The following is a 19,428-nucleotide window of genomic DNA, read 5'->3' as shown; positions in this document are numbered from 1 at the left end:
AGATGTCCCTTAAGAATTTGTCTAAGGTTCACCTGACAGTGCAGTTTTCCTGTCTGCTTTTTTATGTTCTTCATCTTTACAAATGATATTGCTAAATTATTTTTTTCCCTTTCTCCCTTGAAGACAAAAGACTCTCTGAATTAACTGAGAGTACTAAAAGTGGGGCATAAGGGGTTTTGCAAGTACTCCCCTACTCCTCAGTCTAGGGAGCGATTTCACAAGAATTTAGAAAGAAATGACTGTGCTAGAAACCAATGAGATTTTCTAAGAGTTGAAGGGAAACAAATTCTGTTTGGTTGCTCCTGCTTTTAACAGAGAAACTCTTTGACCAGTTCTTTTAGAATGCCCAGTTATCTTGGGGAGGGAAATTCTGCTGGTAGAACAAAAAATAGTTTCCCTGGATATTAAGGGTTGATTGTGAAATAGACATTCAAAGTCTAGCTATCTTAACACCACTATTAGAGAACTTAGGCTTCAAATAAGTTTTCCGTGGAATGGTACTATCTTTGATACAAAATTTCTTACTCTTCTGCTCTTCTCTCTTTGTTCAGAAAAAGTTCTTCATCTAGAAGCTAAAGACATAGAGGTCAAATGTGATTGCCCACAAATGGCTCTCTCTCCTGACATTATTTGGAATACTTTGGAGGAAGACATGGGTTATCTGAACTGTGATGTTTCTTGTCTTCATAGGGAAGATACCTGAAAACTCTTGTAGCCTTTCTGCTCTTAGGAGAAGCTCAACAAGAAGCTGTTGTCCTTCAGCCAGCTGATAAATTATGTTTGTTCTTTATCATGCTGGTAGTAGTATTTTAGTCTCTGGCTGTTTGGACATTGCTTTGAAATAAGTTAGTACAAGAAATAGCCAAAATGTTTCCTCAGGAACGGAGCAGGTGCTTCCCTCATTTTGTGTGACAAATAGATTGTCATTGTCTTGATTTCTTCTTTTCCAAAACATAAAAAAGATGAAACAAGGCTAATCCAAATCCCAGGTGTGCACAGTGACCTGAAGATTTTTGTGATTACTCCCAAGACCACAAGTCTGACAGTGTTTTAAAGACAGTAAGGTTAATAATCATCTGATTATGAAGGCTGTAGATTTTGGTGGATTTAGGTTCTTTTCTCTGGGGGAAAGACATTTTGTGAAGAATCATGGTTGACAACATGATTGCCTTCAAAAACCCGTTTTTCAAGCGCAAATCCTTCAAAGTTAGATCTCAAACCAGAAATTAAGCTTCTTGCTGCATTGACTATTTACCTTACTTGGAATTTTCTGGGCTTTCTCTTATGTGAGATAGTCCATTTATCAGCTTACCAGCTACAATGGTATTTCTGATACAGCTGAGTTTATTGAGAAGTTAAAAGAAAGTAGAAGTATTTGACAAAAGCCAAATTGATCAGTCATCTCTAACTTCATTATGTAACTATAGGCCAGTTATTTTATTTTCTGAGCCTTTCCTGATGTTTTAATGGTCTTGAAGTCTGAACATATTTGCTGTTCTGAATCAAATCTTACATTGTAGCTGCAATATTTTAAAGATACCTGAGTAAAAACTAAAGCTTCTGATGGTGAAAGATATGTTCTGAGTTGTCTGCATGGACAGATGAGTCTCCTCTAACATCTTCTTTGTTAATGGAAATGTAGTTAGTATGCCAGTATTTTTCCTTTCTTAATGGTCCAGCTATAGAAAGGAAGATGCAACTACTGCACATTTGGTGGGGCTAGAAAGGAAGTTATTTAGGTTTTTTGTGTGGTTTGTACTGCACCAGACAGGAACATTCTAGCAAAGAAGAAAGGTAATATATCTCATAAGCTACTTTCTCTCAGCTTGTCCTCTAAATCCTGTTCTTCAGTGAAAAGATCTTCCTGGCATACCTTAAACATGTTTACTTCATAGAAGCTGAATATAGTATATCACTGCTCATGTCTGAAATCCTGTAGATAGATGTGTGAGTATGCTGGTATGAGCAGACCACTTGGGAATTCTTTTGGTTGAATTTTGGCAGATAAACATACTCTGCAGAATTCCTAATCTCCCATAGTCCACAGTCATGCTTATCAGTATGTCAGTACCTAAGGGTCACTGGGTGCTTGTGTCTAAGGGCAGCTATTTAGAGTGGACAGCCAGTGTTTGCATTGATTGCCTGCCTTATCTTGGAAGGCTGAATTGCTAGTGCAGGCCAGAGGTTATCTTTATCTCTTTTATACAAGGATATAATCTCCAGCCTGCACTAGCAATAGTGCAAGTCTCCTGTATAGAAGGAGATAGAGAGCTGCAGAATGTTCCTATTCTAGCAGCTTTGGCTTCAGGAGCGGGATGAGGATGTGAGGCAGGGGATGCCACAGCAGATAGGCACATGTGCCGATAGGAAGTAGTGGATATGACTTTGAGGAGCTGTGGTTATTTATGTCTAGGAGTGGTGTTTCTATATTTGCTGTAAGCTGACAGTGGTGTGGACTGCAGTGGGAATGACCACTCCCTTCCCTATTGCAGCTTTTCAGAGTCCTGACATGGAACTGGGTTAGGAACAGATCCTGCTGAAAATAAAACCTATTTTGTTAACTAGATTTCAGCTAAATTCTTTGACTATTGGTGCACAAGTGCTTGTGCTGGCACTAGGAAGGGCTGGGAGCGAGCTGTGAGAGTTATGAGTGGGACTGTTGTGGCTTTTATTGGCAGCTTGCCATTGGTTTGAGGTAAAGCATCACTATTAATCCTGCATAAATGCTTGCAGCTGCCAAAAGATTTCTTGTACAACTGACTGAACCTTGGATGTCATAATTAAAGTAGAAATCCTGGAAACTGCTGCTGGATATCGAGAGGGAAGAATGGGATCCCACCTTTGAGATGTAATGTAAAGCTGTACACTTAAAATGCAGTTATTGCTGTTTAAAGATTAAATAATCGCCTGTTCAGTTGTAAAAATTTATGATTGTCTTAATTGTTCTTTGGTTTTTTTTCTTGTTCTCCCCACAGATAAAATGAAAGATGCTATCATAGCTAAACTAGCAAATCAAGCTGCAGATTACTATGGTGATGCTTACAAACAGTGTCAATATAAAGATACTTTGCCCAAGGTTAGTAACTCATGGGAATAATGTGGGATATGTTGTTATTGTGAGTAACTGTTATTGTTTACAGTGTACTTACTGAAAGACACTTAAAATGTGTATTCTCAAGCTGCTTTCAAGGAAAATGAACCTGTAATTTGAAAAACAGTGAAGAATCGAGGGGGCAAAAGAGTGTGGGGTTTTTTTAATAAGTAAGATCTCATTACATGAAGTGCATTTATTTGTAATGCATTTCATTAAAGTAAACTTGAAATGGTTATGGTGTTATTTAGAGATGCATTCTTAGAACTTAATGCCTTACTAAATCTGTTTTCAAACTAACACTTTCTATTTGGGCTTAATTGGCTCCTTAGTCTCAGTGTTTCCATGTGAAATTTGCTCTCACGTTGAGTACAGCATGAATACGGAGGTACTGTTCACTGACCTGTTAGTGACAAACATGACTGGAAGTCAGTGTGTCTTCTGCCTGCCTTATCTTGCACTGCCCCAAAGCAACCTTGATACTTGTAAAATATCCCAGTTTAATCTTGACTGGTGATTTGAATGCTGTTAGTTTTGGAAGAGGTAGAAAGATCTTTCTCATGTTCCTTGAATGTTTCCACGTAGGTGTTATGTTTATGATGATTTTGACAGGCAGTGAGATATAATACAGCCATTGCATTATGTTTTGTTGCTGTGTTCCTTTCTAAGCTGTAGATCTGCTCCTTGTTCCAGTTGCAAAGTAATCTGTCAAGTGAGGTTATTTGCAAGAGCATAAGGTTTGCTGCTTAACACCAGCTCTGAGAACAGTTCCATGTTTAGGAGTGTGCCGTGAAGGCTGATTGGATGTGTCGAACTCCAGTTGCAAGGCCTTTGAGACAGCTTTGTCTTCCAAATTTACCCTTTTTTTTAAATGTTATTTTTTCATCTCTGGGGGAGCAGCAAATTTGCAGAACTGTGAAGAAGCAGGTCTTTGTATACTGAGGTCTTTAAAACATCACTCTGGTTTTCCAGTGCTGCTTGACTTAAGAAATAAAACAGTAAGGCCAAATCCTTGATCTAAGACCATGTCTGTACTGTGCGCTGCAGCGTAATGTTTTCTTCATGTCTTGGTTGGTACTCCTGCAAAGATAAGTGCACTTATATAAAGTCTAAAAATGACTTTTAAGTTGCTTTCCATGTCAGTAGTTACTGGTCTTCTTTATTTGTTCTTTCATAATTGTAGTTGTTTTCTTGATAGGCCTGCTGCTGTTTTAAGTGTAATTACTTTGTTTAATTAAAAAACCAATCAAAACCAAAAAACCCCTAGAAGACCTATCTTTCCACCCACCTCCATTTCTTAAGAACACTGTCTTGGCTTTGTCTGGGGGTATTTGGATGTGTTCTTGCAACTGTCCTTTCTACTACATGCATGCATTTCTTATCTTTGAAGTAAATGTTGTGACTTCATGGCTTGGATTTAAATCATAGTTCATTTAAAATAATGAACACCAAGAATTTTGCAACAGCAGATTTAAAAAAAAAATTCAATCCATGCAAAGCCACATGATCTCTGACATTTACCTCTAATGTTTTAACCTATCTAAACCATTAATTGGGTGAATCTAATTTCCTTTTCTTCTTCCTTTTTCTTCCTGCATCCCATGTTGTCTGTGGTGGTTATTGTGGTTGGACTTTCCCCTGGTCAGTATTTTTATTTCCAGGAGGTGTTTCCTGTTCTGGCTGCAAAGCACTGCATTATGCAGGCCAATGCAGAATATCATCAGTCTATCCTGGCAAAACAACAGAAGAAATTTGGTGAAGAAATTGGGAGGTTACAGGTGAGTAACTTTCTTCTCTGAAAAATATGGAAAAACTTTTAATCCTGGAAAGCTGGGTTGGAGTTCTGAAATCCAAATAACTAAGAATAAATGTATTCAGAAATTGTTGAGCATGCTTATCACATGAATTGAATTATTATCAGCTGCAAAGATAAAAGTCACCTCTCTAACTTTTTTAAAGATGTGTTTTAGTGTTTTTTTTGGCAATTTGATACTGCTTGACATGTTAAATCTTTATCTTAGTGTTTGCATAAGCTTTATATCTAAGTACAGCTAATATGACAGATTTCTTGATAAATTTTCCTATGTAATGTTATTAAAAATCCCCCAAAGATTAAAATTCTTCCTGATCTATACCTAGTATTTTGCTGATATCCTGCTTTAAATCCGAGTAATTTTAAAAAATTGTACAAACAGTTCTCTTTTTAGTCTTTATAGTTTTTTCCTCATGTGTTTTTTCTAGAGGGACTCAGATGTTGCAATAAATAAGGTTGTCTCCTGTTTTAAATACAGTAGAGAAAAAAAAAAAGCTAAAATGAACTACTTCCTTTAAGTCCCTGGAAATTTATTTTTGGAAAATGATTATATGAAATGCTACTAGTGAAGATCCATGTGCACTGTGCATCTTCTGATATGCAAGAAATTTGACAGGTGATCGTGTTGACATCTTGAAAGTTACTGTTATGCATTTGTCAACTTCATGCAGGATGGAGCTTGAAACTTCTTTTTTGTACGCTCATCTGTTTTCTTAATATGAAAGGGAGAAAGAAAATTTATTATTTTAACTGTATTTATTTTTTTTTAGCATGCAGCAGATTTGGTGAAAACGGTGGCATCTCGCTACGATGAATACATAAACGTTAAAGATCTGGTTGACAAAATCAACCGTGCACTCGCAGCTGCCAAGAAAGACAATGACTTCATTTACCATGACCGGGTTCCTGACCTGAAAGATTTGGAGCCCATTGGAAAAGCCAGTCTTGTGAAGTCTACTCCAGTTGTTGTTCCACTCAGTCAGAAATTCACGGGTAAGCAAAGTGTGTGGAGTGCACAGGGTAATTGTTACCTTGTGAAACACATGATCAACAAAGTTCATTTGTACCATGCAAAGATAAACATTTCCTTTTTGCATTCTGTTAAGGGTACAGCTGTGTTTTTGAAACTGCTGTTTTTCTTCTCCAGTCTGTTGTTGTTGTTTTTCTTGATGATAAGTGTAATAAAGCACAGATTGAAAATTCTTACCTGAAATGTACAATCCTCCTAAAGATCTTTATAAGATTTTCTCAGCAATTGTATTTTCTATATTAAACCAATCTTTTTAATTTTAGAAGGAAAGTTCTGTAGGGGACAGTACCAAGTTAGGCAATATTAACTAACCTTGTTGCTGGTCTCCTATAAAGTTGAAAAATTTCAGTTCTGCAGATGAGTTGTGAAAAATTTCTCTTAATTTTCTCATATTTTTCCTTTAATGAAACAAAATTAGAAATGAAGCCTTAAGGGAAATCTAATTTGTAACCCTACAATTGGTGCAAATATATTGTCTTTAAATTACCTCAAACTCAATTCAGCCTTAAAAACTGAAATCTAAAGGTCTTTAAAAATAGATTTTTGTTTTTAAGACATCTTGGGGAATAGGTGGAAAGCATATTAAACTGTTTAGGTCAGTCTCTGTAGTACAATATGTACAAAAAAGCTGTGAAGGTGTTTGTGCTTTTAGTTTCATAATGCTGCTTGTATAATTTATACTACTCTAATTGCAGACCTGTTTGAGAAGATGGTTCCATTGCAAGTGCAACAGTCTGTGAGTGTTTATAACCAGAGGAAGGCAGATCTGGTAAACAGGTCAATAGCCCAGATGAGAGAAGCCACAAATCTGGCAAATGGGTAAATATGGCTGCTTGTTAAGTTTCTCAAGTGAGGCTTGTGAGCCTAGGGTGCCTTGTAGTCTGCAGATATCCAGATTATAGCAGTGTTTTTTCATTACTGTTTGCTAGGCTGGCAAATTTAAACCATAACAGGGGGATTTAGAACTACTTTTCTGTAGGTGTTAAATCTGAAAGCTTATTAAAAACAAGTAGTATTTATTTTTCTGCCATCTTCCCCTATTTTTTAGGAGTCCAACACTTTCTCAGAACCAGTACCATTAATCTAGAAGGATTTTCATATTCCAATGGTCATTAAAAAAAAAAAGTTCTTTAAATAATTACAAAAAGTCAGTGCAATCTGAGAGATAGCACTGTAACTTAAAGCAGTTGTTTCTTTTGTCTACCAATCATTACCTAAAATGTTTTCCATGTTTTGTAAGTACTAAAAGGCTAGGATTTCTTTAGCTTTTTAAGAGCTTTGAAATGTATTTTTAGTGAGATGTATGTTTGAAATTTCAGCCCAGGCATACATTGCACTCCATTTCCATTGTAATTGACTGTGTGATTGTTTGTTTGTTTAGCTAGCAGTGTTATTTTCAGATTAAAAGTTGTTTATTTAATACATTTACTTTTTCAGTGTGTTGGCTTCCCTCAATCTTCCTGCTGCTATTGAAGATGTGTCTGGTGATACTGTTCCTCAGTCTATTTTGAACAAGTCTAAGTCTGTGATTGAGCAGGGGGGAATTCAGACTGTTGATCAGCTGATCAAAGATCTGCCTGAGCTGCTGCAAAGGAACAAAGAAATTCTAGATGAAGTAAGCCCAAAACCCACTACACTAAAACATACTTAAGATATATCTCCACTGAATGCTTTAAATGACAGTAGAAAAAGTGCATATTTATTCAAATGCTTGTAACTTTAATAACACTTTCAAAGTATGCTATTTAAGTGTTTAGCCCATACAAAAACTGTGCTGTCACATGTGGATGTTTCCTTACAAATATTTTCTTTTTAAAAAAGTTGATGGAGTTCTAAAGAACATTCTAAAGAAATTTGAGTGATTTGTCCCTTTCGTGCCTATTTTTTATTTGTCAAATTATATTTTAAAAGAATGTGTAGGCAGTTTTTGTTTTCTACATTAGCTACATATTTTGAAGCTATTTTATGTTTAAAACAGCTCATAATGCATGTCACATTTTACTCTTGCAGTCTCTGAGATTATTAGATGAAGAAGAAGCTACAGACAATGACCTGCGAGCAAAATTCAAAGAACGCTGGCAGCGAACACCATCCAATGAACTCTATAAGCCTCTGAGGGCAGGTAAAGTCCATGTTTCATGCTTTGGGTTCTAAAGATGTCCAGAGCATAAATTAAAGTAGTTTTCAGTGCTCTGTAAGTACACAAATATCAGTTTGAGGCAGGTTATGCCAAAATATTCTGATTGCAATCTGCACTGTTACTTGGAGCTGAAAGAGGATGTGACAGGAGGGAATTTGCTGCTGGTTTTGCACTTGTGGTGTGTATGTGCATGTTGCATATAGGTAAAGTCTCATGAAATAAGGGTCTTGTTGCCCTTGTAAATCATGGCTCAGGCTACTTAGACTAAGTAGAGGGGAACTCTGGGGGAGTGACTCAGCTGGAATAGGGGTAGAGAGACATGAGAGATGTGCTGCATGATTGCCGCATGTCCACGTCATGGTGTATGGGGCTTGATTGACTTGGGCTTGTTGTGCCTTAAAAGTATATAAACTGATAACTGGCTAACTGCTTAAAAAGGCTTAGTTTTTGCAATAAAGCAGCTCTCCTTTGCACTTCTGGGGACTCTGAGTCACTTTGCTTCATACATTGCATGCTAAAGTTTCAGAAAGCAAATGAAGTGAAAAATGTCTGCCCTCCTAAGGATCTAGTTTCAATTGCCTCTTCAATACGTCAATGTATTTTACTTTGTCAACATATTTTTTTTTTCCATCCATGTGTTGTCTCTTTAATTTGGTGGGTGTTTTTATTTTTTCCCCAGCAGTTAGGTCAAACTACTTAAAAACACCACTATATCATGCTTTCTGTGTACCTAATATGTGTTGTCTTTTGAAGTTAACAAGGGACTGATACCACTGACTTGGTCTTGCAAAGTTACAGAGGTTTAAATTGGCAGAGTAGCTCAAAGCAGTGTTTATTCATATACCTTTGTGTGCTTCATGGGAGAATTGTTATAGGTGCCTAGTTTATGCATTTCTTAAAACATAATTTGGAAGCTTAAGTTTTATATAAAAATCTTACATATTGTGCAGGTTTATAAAAATGTATGATGGCTTGCTGAAAAGCACAAAAACTGCTCAGGTGCAAGATTGGATGGAACAAATTTTGAAATGATATAAACTCTTTTTTTCCTCCTGCCCCCAGAGGGAGCCAATTACCATAATATTTTGAATAAAGCTGTGCAAGCAGATGGGCAGGTGAAGGAGCGCTATCAGACCCACCGGGATACGATTGCGCTTCTGTGCAAGCCAGAGGCAGAGCTCAATGCTGCCATACCTTCTGCCAACCCAGCCAAAACACTACAGGGAAATGAGGTAAAGCAGTGAAATCTCTCTCTATTTTGAATAGAAATGCTATTTGTCTAACAAAGTAAACTTGCTTGAATTGGTAATCTAATTTTTTCTGTGTCAGTTGATATGTGAGGTAATTAACACTTGTCTTCATGTTTAAAATCTTCTTGAGCATAATTTGGTACATTTAATGTGAGCAAAGTCAACCACTATGGACAGCAAGACTGATTGACTATTATAAAAGGAGTAATGAATATTTTTGTTGTGTAGAGAAGTGGGATGTAGTGCTCAGGGACAACATAAGACGTGGCTCAGTATTTTAAAGTTTATTTTAAATAGTAGGCAATTACACCAATTGCTTTCCAAGAAGTTAATGGCTCATCTACAGCAATATTACTGTTTTTCTCATAGTAATGATTTTATGTCTGTTTTTTGCTGCTGTCTTAGAATATCCTATTGGAAGGTATCTGATCAACTTAAAAAAACCCAAACATTTTGCTGTAATTCAGCAAAAGCAAACCTGTAGAAGAGAATATAGATTGAGAAATGCTTGAAGATCTTTTGTTTGGTCATATTTTGTCCTGGTTTCTCACCTTTAAAGACATTCATAAAAAAATACTCATGGAGAAATACTGCCAGCATCAGTGAGGAGTGCAAGATGGAAACACGTTATTAGTAGGTTATACTTCCCCAATAGTTGCTCTAAACTTGCTAACTTAGGACATTTCTATTGTCTAGGTTGTTAATGTCTTAAGGACTTTGCTGGCCAGTCTGGATGAAGTTAAGAAGGAGAGAGAACAACTGGAAAATGACCTGAAATCTGTGAATTTTGACATGACAAGCAAATTCCTGACTGCACTTGCACAGGATGGTGCTATAAATGAGGAGGCTATCTCTGTGACTGAGTTGGACAGAATTTATGGAAGTTACACACAGAAAGTGCAGGAGTCCCTAAAAAAGCAGGAAGAACTGCTCAAAAACATTCAGGTATAACACTTCGCATGTTTTCCTTTCTCCTAAACTAAGAGCAATGATGCTTCTACCTGTCTAGTCTCACTTTGCTTTCTAGTCTGTTTTGCTTTTTATTCTGTATGTCAGTAGATACTCCTTTATGCCTCAGCACTGAGAAATAGAGAGATGTCTTTGTGTTCACTAAAAAGAAATGGGAATGTTTAGCAGGGTCTCCCTACAGCTCCAGTGTAGATTCTATTGGACCTTTTCTTAGCCCAGTTCTGCAGATGGTTTTGTCCTTGAAAGAAGCTTAAGTGGTGTGATAAAATGTTTTTTTGGTTTTTGTTTTTTCCCCTCACTCCATTTTAATTCTTCATGGGATAACAGGAGATGTGTCCTTAATGTCTATTAGAAGACAATTTGGATCTCTGAAGTAGAGCTTGGTTTATTCCTAATTGCTCTTTACAATATATGCTTGACTTCCAGTATGTGCAGAGCTCTTTGAAGTAAAATTTAATAGCATTTCTCAAAGTTTATTTATAAATTCAGTCTTAATTTATCAGAGATGGGTACCTGAAACATCTGGCAAAAGAGGAGGTCTTAGTGCTTGGAGAGAAGATAATGACAGCTTGAGTAGTGATGGACACTTTTTCCAGTAGGGGAATACTTTTTTTAAAACGACCATAAACACCATATTTAGCAAGGATTTTATATTTGGATATTTTTTATCACAATATAGTTAAAAAATCCTGGTGGGTATTACTTTAATGTTTGAATGTCCTGGAGTTCAAGTTAGTTGGCTTCTGGCAGTTGAAGCAGTCTTTTAAAGTTTGCTTGTTTATTTTCCTGAAAGAAATGAGATGTAAATAGGTGATCCTTCTGTAAGTTTTCTCTTCCCTGTCCTTTTAATAGTTTGCCAATGTCAACCAAATTTGAAGTAATGCTTCTTAAAAGTACTGACTTTCAGTATGATTTTATGAATATCAAGGGAAGTTGGTACAGGAGAGAGCCTAATTAGTGTAGCCTTGGAAAGACAGTCTGCAGGATGAGCTTGAGAATTATTAAAGGCAGCCCACAACAGAGCAGGTAATTAAGTGGTGCTACCTACTGCCAGTGGGTTAACATATGTACAGTTCTGAAATATACATTATAATGGTCACTGCATTTGGCAGGTAGCAAGTGTGGAAGTCCAGTGGGGATGGGAGATGAGGAGAAGCAGGTATTGGGGAAAACAGAAGCAATGACCAAGAGAAAAGAGAAAACAAAACATACAGAATCTTACATGGAACTAGCTTGCATTATTTACACTGTTTATTCTCTTCTTTTAAGAATGCGCATCAGGATTTTTCAAAGATGAAGCAATCAAACAATGAATCGAATTTAAGAGAAGAAGTCTTGAAGAACTTAGCTGTAGCAAATGACAACTTTGTGGAACTTGTAGCAAATTTAAAAGAAGGCACAAAGGTATGGTAATGCTTAAGGGATTGAAAGGACTTTTTTATGTATACAATGAAATGTGATTCAAAAATCATAACAAACTTTGGAGACATGGTAGCTGACAAGTACATTTTTGAGGATTTTACTACTGAAGCAAGGACAGTGAGTTGCTTGAATTTTGATTGTTTCAAGAGCTGTGAAATGCTTCTTTGTTCCTATCTGGAAAGTAAGCTTTTCTGAGCAATAGGATAAGTTGTTAATTACAGCTGACTAAATGATGCTGAAGCACCCAGATAAGCTATTTTATCTGAGAAATTCTTTCATCTGTTCTCCCATGGTATTTAATCATCTTATAAAATTGGTGTTTTAAATGTTGTTACTGCATACATGAGAAATAATGAGAGCTGTATTTAGCTTGCTTTTTTGATCTGGCCGTCTGTCTTATGGCTTCTGTACTAAGTATTTTTTGCTGGCTTATTGATAGCTCATTAGACAGAAAAAATCCAATCTCTGAGATATCTATACAAATGAAATGCATGGAACTGAGAGCAATAAAATTAAAAATTAACAATTATCCTTTACAAAAATAAATAGTTCATCACCAGAAGTGATCTAGTTTTGCTTTAGTTTTAGTATGTTTTTTAAGTTATCCCAAACTATTTTTATATTTACACACACACAAAATTCTATATTATTACAGTGATGGGCAGCAGCAGCTGACAAATTTTGGTTCTGAAAAGTTAATAGAATGTAATAGCAAACCTTACTGGAATGACAGGTTCTGGGCACTGTAATAGTACAACACCAATAGCTGGATCAGTATGTAGAAGTATGCCAGCATGGAGTATGAAAGTATTGATTGAGCATATTGTGTTTTTATTTTTCTTTACTAGTTTTACAATGAGCTGACAGAAATCCTGCTGAAATTCCAGAACAAGTGCAGTGACATTATCTTTGCTCGCAAGACTGAAAGAGATGAACTGCTCAAGTAAGATTTCAACGTTTTGTTTAAGTATTGCAGAAATATTCAAGTATTTATCAGAAATTTGTCTTTGGGGACATGTTGAAATGAGGAAGGCTTAGCACACCTATTCTTCCTGTCACTTCTTTTCTTTAATCCTAGTCCTACTCTCATTTCTCCTAGGAAAGTGATAGGAGAAATAAATGGAAAAAATCTACTTTGAAGTCTGCTCTGTTGTTCCTATGTGCAGTTCAACACAAATCTGTTTCATGTTATGATTTCACTCTCTATTCTTTTTGGCATGCATTTGTTAGTTATTTTATTTTATTTTATTCTTTCCTTTGAGGAGCTTCTGATTTCCACACCCTACTTCTGCTGTCAGTTTAGTTTGAGAAATTAGACGCTTCATCATGAGATTTGCTTCCATGTCTTCAGTGTGAGGGGGGAAAAGCATTGGTATTCTACTTCTGCTTTTCACGTCTGCTCTAGTCCCACACTTTATCATTGCTTAGATATGTAGATTGCCTACAATGCTGGGGAGAGAAGCATTTTGTCCTTCATGTGAGGAAGAGTGTTTGATGTCATTGTCCCCTATATGAGATCAGACTTAGTGTAGTATGTTTCAGATGTGATTTTTAGGCTCTTCTCTTCAGAAGAAAGCATAACTGAAAAGGTTTGCCATTTAATTAGTGTTCTTTAGCAAAGCATGTAGCCTTTTATAAGAGCTTGTTACTAAAATTTTGGTTGGTGAAAATGCAGTTGTTCTGTGTACTTGCCATCTTAAAAATGGGTTGCTCAACCCTCAATTTTTACCTTTCCAAACTTGATCCTTTGTAGAATTGTTATTTTTCATTTGGGCTCTGTGCTTGTAAACAAAGTCCAAATTACAACCCCTTCTGCCTTTATTTGGCTTCCTACATTCATGTAGTTTGGAAGCTGTTAGTCTGCCTAAGGCAGAGGCCTGAGTATCTCACATCTCTGCTGTGTTTGTGTTCACTGTTAAGGCTGTAGGTTAGTGTTGATAGAACATTCTGCTGAGTCTTGCTGTGCTCTTTTACTGTTTTGGATGTGTTGTGATCTATACCCAGTACTGAGTTAGAACATAAAGACGTTATTAGAAAATAAATGTAACAGTTAATCAGAGAGTTGGCTAGAGGATGGTTTCTGTGGAAGTGATTTGGACTTCACATTTAGTTTGAGCTAGCTCAGTGATCATGCTTTAAATATTAGACTTACTCTACTGCATCTTTTTAGCTTAACTGGCTGCAGTGTATAACAAACCATTCTTAAACTAAGCTGCCTGTTTGCTCTTTTGTTTTTAATAGAGATTTGCAGCAAAGCATTGCTAGGGAGCCCAGCGCTCCCTCCATCCCGCTGCCTACGTATCAGACCACGCCAGCAGCAGGAAGTAAGCCAGCAGCATCTCCTGCTCCCACTCCAGCCCCAAGAACCATGGTGGTAAATACATGCTGCACAATTAGGGGGTTGAAAATACTGGGTCTGTTCTTGAGAACTCTAAACTGATCTGTAATTTGTGTGTATCACTCCTTAGTATACTGGTGTGGTTGGAAATGTGTGGAAGTTATAGAGGGCAAAATCTTAAGGCTTTCCAGAGAGGTGTCTTATGTACTATTCATATTCATCACTTCTAGATTTGAAATGAAAAGCTTACTGCCATTTAGATGCTTTGCATTATCTGAATAGACAAAATATGGAATGTCTGTTTAAAATGAAAATAAAAGTGAATTAATCATATAACCACAGCTTTTGATTCCAAGATTTCGATAAATGAGCTCTAGCTTAATTCACTTTCTCTTGTTAGGGGACTAAACCACAGCCACCAGCACGGCCACCACCACCAGTGATTTCTGCAGCAAGCAGTTCCCCTTCTGCATTAGCTCCCTCTGGAACAGCTGCAGCTCCTGCTGCTGCTCCAGCTCCTACTCCAGGAGCCAGTGCACCTGCAGCAGGCACTGCACCTTCACAGGCACAGGGACCACCTTACCCAACTTATCCCGGTTACCCAGGGTAAGTTACAGGAGCACTTAAGCAGATTATTTGTTAACCTGTTACTTAAAAGCACTTTTTCTTGTGTGTAACATTTTAACATTAGTTATTGTTAAAGTTGAAGGTTTGTTTGCTGTTTGAGGGAAGGAGTTATTTTGTTTGTTAGTTTTTTGGTTAGTTGGGTTTTGTTTTGTTTGTTTGGTTTTTTTTTTAGTTTTAATCATGTAACTCTTGTAGGAATCATTTGCTTGTACCTTTTGTGGGAACATACATTTTAAGTGTTTACAGTTCATCTTCTTTAAAGGAGAAGGAAAATAGGGCTGCATTTCCCTTATCGTGGTTTGTTGATTATTGCCAACACTTGGATAATCATTTGGTGGTGGTTATCTCAAAACCGTTGGCATATCTTATTTTCCAAGTCTTTAGTATGATACTAAGATACTGAAAAATACAGAGAAAATTCCAGTTGAGTAGTGCTTTCTTCTGATGCTTTTTTTCCATCTTCCTGGTGTCATCACAAGGAATTGAAGGCAGCTGTGCTCTCCTTTGGTAGCAGGCTCAGCAATGTTATTAAACATTTGAGAATTAATTTAGATCAGTTCTAGTTCCAGCAAGTTGCCTTTACTCCGCCTTCTGTCTGATTTCTGTACCACATTCCCTGCTGCACTCAAAGCAAAATGAGAGGAATGCATTTGTGGAGACTGCATGTGTGTTTGTATCTATTAATGAGTTGTTTTTGCAAATTACCATCATCGGTGTTTTTCAACTCAGGTATGCTGTTTTTTTCCCCCCACACAGGTATTGCCAGATGCCAATGCCAATGGGCTATAATCCATACATGTATGGGCAGTATAATCTGCCATATGCACCCTCACCTGTGTATCAGACTCCTGGACAGCCACCATATCCACCACCTCAACAACCTGGATACCCTTTTCCTCAACAGCCTTATTATCAGCAATAATGTCTCTGCAAAGAAGCTCTGCTTGTTAAAATTTGGGAGAAATTGGCAATAAGTGTACTAAAACTTCTGGCTTCCGTTAGTGTACCATACTGAACTGTATGCAGCTATAACTCCTGTCTCTTGTTAACTGCTCCAAAATGTCTAGATCAGTTTTTATGACACTAAACTCTTTGAAAGATCTGCTGCAGTGGTTTAGACCATAGACTAATGACAAAATTCGAGCCTAATTCAGTGGTCTGAAGCAGTAAAGTACATTTTGGTTAGACCAAAATATTTGTTTTCAGAAGTCCTCTAAGTAACAAATAGGTTCAGATGAGAAAAACAAAGCAGTGGATGCACTGGGTGTGATATATTCTACAGAACCATATAGCATTTCCTTCTATACTCTATTGGTTTGTATTTTTTTTAGTTTAGTTAAAATATGCTATTTTGTCTAATAATCAAGGCCTTGTAAATCATCAGTAAAAAGAAATAAATTACTTAAGAACGGTTTAAACACTTGGCATTCTCATTACCATAAAAATGTGTTATGTGTGTCTGTAGATTTTCATTTGTCCCTTGACTTTCGTAACAAAGAAGTTCTCAAGGGTTTAGCCTTACAAGTGAATTTTCACCTCTTTTCCATGGTTCTGTATTTTTGTGACAGAATCTATAATTAACCCTTTAAGTGTTGGTAGATGAAGTCTTACAGGTAAGAGTTTTCCTATAAGTTTGAAGTGTACTGGACTGAAATACATTTATTACCATTTTGTAAGAATGGTTACTGTCATCTGCAGGATACTGTATAAAAGAATGGAAGTCAGGGTCCTCTTAGAGGACCAGTGAGTCGTTGTTCTAACTTGTGTTTTCCAAAGAAATGGTGGTGGAAAATGTGTCATGGCTCAAAATAGGGCAACTATTGATTGCTGGAGCTTTGCAGTTTGCTTTTTAAATAATTGTTTTTTTCCCTTGAAAAAATAGATGTATTCCCTCAGGGAGCTTGTTATCAGTGGAAAACTTTTTTTTGGGGGGTGGGGGGAAAAGCAAATCTTGTGAATTAAAGCATATTGAATGTTTACTTTTGGATCCATCATCTCAAGGGATAGGTAACCTTGCACTGCATTTTACATAAGATAGTGAAGAATCTAAGTTTGGGGTTAATGGCTTCTACCAAATATTTGCTAACCATTTTTCAGCCTTTTCTTTTTCTAACAGGCTTGTCTAATGAGGGACTCTCCTTTCATTTAGACCTTGATAAGAGTTGGTTCTGTGGGACAGTTAATTTTCTGAATGCTTGATAGAAGATGTTCTGGCCTTACAGAATAACTATAACAGTACCTGTGTTACAAAAAGTTACTCCTTTGTTTTTCTATTAAAGTGCCTGATTAAGATATCGAGGTATATTTTAGTGTAGGGTGTTTAGAGGTGCCAGTTATTGTAGCATCTGGGTGGAAACCTCACTGGATCATGAATATTCTTCCTCATGAAGAAAGCAGCATTTGTATTCATATGAGCTCCTTTCTTTCTGTCTCAAGTTCCTCTTGCTGTGTGATCATCCCGATTACTGTGTGAAGACTCCTTGTCTTTAATACTCACTAACCCCCATAGAAAATGTGGATCAAAAGGTAGAAATGAGCACCCCTTATAGAACTTACTGAGTACCTAATTCTAAACAAATTGGTTAATCTGTAGAAGCTCAGTGATGTGGGGAACATGATGGAGTAAGAGAATCCAGCACCGTAGGTGAAACCACTGCACAAAGACAGGTGCTTTGCATTTCTTCAGAAACGTTGTTGAATGGGGTGGCACAGAAACCTCTCAGTTTTTTTGTTGTTTTTTTTTTCCCCGATGAGAAGACATGAGGCAAGCGAGGACAATGAGAAAAAGCTAGGAAGATAACTGTTTGGAAACAGCAATCAGAACCTGATTTTATTCTAACAGGAAAAACAGTAGTTTTCCACTAATTTCACTGTGTCAATGTGCAAGTGCAAGTCTAATGCAACCTTTTAAATTCTTAATTTTTAGTATACCATGGGCTGTAGGTTTTTCAGTTCACAAATTAGATGCATTTGAGCTACTGTGTAAGTTTGTTTCTAGTGCCTCAATTGACAAAATTTATTTTCATGCTGTATAAAAGAAGTCATTTGTTCCAGCATAAAGATTCTTAGAACTGAAATTTCCTTTTCAAAATTTCATAAATCTGGAATTACTGTCAAAACATTTTTTTCCAGTTGTGTTTCTGCTTGCTTTAGTCTATTATTTGAATATGTGTAGAAATCTATGCATTGTGTTCAGTTTTTCTCTTTTATTTTTTTCCTAAAGAGAACAGAAATATCCAGACATGTTATGTATCTGCTTTTAAGCATGCAGTTGTCATGACTTTGGTTGAAATGTTACCTTGTTCTTCTATAGTTTATTAAAAAAATCAGTTAGAAAACCTGATTTCATGGTGTTTTTCTCAACTCCTTTGAGTTCAGACAAGTGTTGTTTTGGAAAGGATGGAAACAAGTTATGGGCTTCCAAGAACATTTGTGCTGTGATGAAGGCGTATCAGCTACAGCTGCTTGGTAATAACAGCCACGTTCAAATCCTGGTAGTTGTGTTTATTTCCAAAGCTGATGGAGTGTATTTCCCTCTGTTTATATGAGGAGGAAATGATTGATTTAATGGTTCTGTGCCTTCAGAAACTTGTATTCCTAATTTGTTTTTGTGAACTTGCGTTCAGGCTGGGTTACATGAGATCCCCAGCATCAAGACCATTAAAGCATGGGATGCAAGAAAAGGAGTTGTAAGGGCAGCTAATAACAGCAAATAAACAGTCCCCATGGGCAATCCAAGAAGTCTATTTTAATTTTTTTTTTTCATTTTAAAGGCTCTGAAATGCCATGCTTGTTTCAATTGCTGTGTGGAGGGAAAAAGTTTGCAACCTTGTCCTTTCAGAGACTTTGAAGTCAAGCATTTATTTCATCTTACATAAAAGCTTTCATTGCAATTAGTAAGAAAAGCAAGTTTTAGGAAGCAAGCTAATAGCAGATCATCAGTGAAATATCAAACTGTTTAAGGCTAGCAGGTCTTTCTGCAGTCTTTATTAACATGGTTTCAGCCCATATGGAAAAAGTGTCTTCTTTCCTCACCACTGATGTGACACTGCCAGCTAATGGTACTTCTTTTACTATCATCCCATTGTTTTGAGTGCTTTTAGAGCTGATTTGTGAGATTTGTTTTGAATTAGACTGAGTGAAGTCCTTTGCTATTTCCAAGTACCTTGAGGCAATATTTGAACCTTGACATACTGTAACAGCCTCACCCATTGTCAGGTAGCTGAAAATCACAAGAAAATCCTTTGGGAAACACTTTTTTCCCCCTCTGCGTTACCTGAGAGATGTGCTTGCTTATTGCTGAAATGTGTTCAGTTTTGAAATGACTTGCATCTCAGAAGCCATTTTCTGGCATGCATTTATCCTGGCAGAACATTAAAATAGACTAAAAAGAGCAATTGTGGGTTGAGTTTTAGTTGTATACTATTTAGAGAAACTACCTAAATTTTCAGTAGTTCACTGTGTATAGTTTAAAAGAAACTATTTGGAAAGTTTCAGTGCCTGAAAAGACGAGCTATTACAGCAGAGCAAAACTCAAAATTGCTTTTTTGTATTGTTTATGGGGAAAGATTTGAGGTTCTTGCTGCTTTTGACTAACATTACCCAATGTGCTGACTTTTTAGGTTTACCATGACTTTTGAAAGGTATATTTGAAATGGTCAATGTTTCTTTTTTTTAAAAAAAAGTGATGTCTTGTTCATCATGATAGCTAAGTACTGCTAGATTTAAAAAAATGAACTAGTTTTTTT

General features: G+C 36.7%; 1 protein-coding gene across 2 annotated transcripts in view; it reads left to right on the top strand.

Moving 5' to 3' along the window:
- Positions 1-18,421, top strand: part of PDCD6IP (programmed cell death 6 interacting protein) — a 30,662-nt gene extending 12,241 nt beyond the window's left edge. Inside the window, exons 6-18 of one of the 2 annotated variants that reach the window (XM_058821163.1) lie at positions 2,976-3,076; positions 4,753-4,869; positions 5,675-5,897; positions 6,630-6,753; positions 7,372-7,549; positions 7,945-8,056; positions 9,137-9,306; positions 10,021-10,269; positions 11,563-11,697; positions 12,564-12,658; positions 13,957-14,089; positions 14,454-14,659; positions 15,437-18,421. In XM_058821163.1, coding sequence (XP_058677146.1) covers positions 2,976-3,076; positions 4,753-4,869; positions 5,675-5,897; positions 6,630-6,753; positions 7,372-7,549; positions 7,945-8,056; positions 9,137-9,306; positions 10,021-10,269; positions 11,563-11,697; positions 12,564-12,658; positions 13,957-14,089; positions 14,454-14,659; positions 15,437-15,602 — 2,009 coding nt within the window. In that variant the 3' untranslated portion in view covers positions 15,603-18,421. Of the gene's footprint in view, positions 1-2,975; positions 3,077-4,737; positions 4,870-5,674; positions 5,898-6,629; positions 6,754-7,371; positions 7,550-7,944; positions 8,057-9,136; positions 9,307-10,020; positions 10,270-11,562; positions 11,698-12,563; positions 12,659-13,956; positions 14,090-14,453; positions 14,660-15,436 lie in introns of both variants that reach the window. The other variant, XM_058821155.1, reaches the window with a different exon arrangement.
- The last annotated feature ends 1,007 nt before the right edge of the window (positions 18,422-19,428 follow it).

Source organism: Ammospiza caudacuta, chromosome 1 (assembly GCF_027887145.1).
Source record: "Ammospiza caudacuta isolate bAmmCau1 chromosome 1, bAmmCau1.pri, whole genome shotgun sequence".
Lineage (NCBI taxonomy): Eukaryota > Metazoa > Chordata > Aves > Passeriformes > Passerellidae > Ammospiza > Ammospiza caudacuta.
Note: the sequence above shows the minus strand (reverse complement) of the source record. Positions and strands in the feature narration are given on the sequence as shown.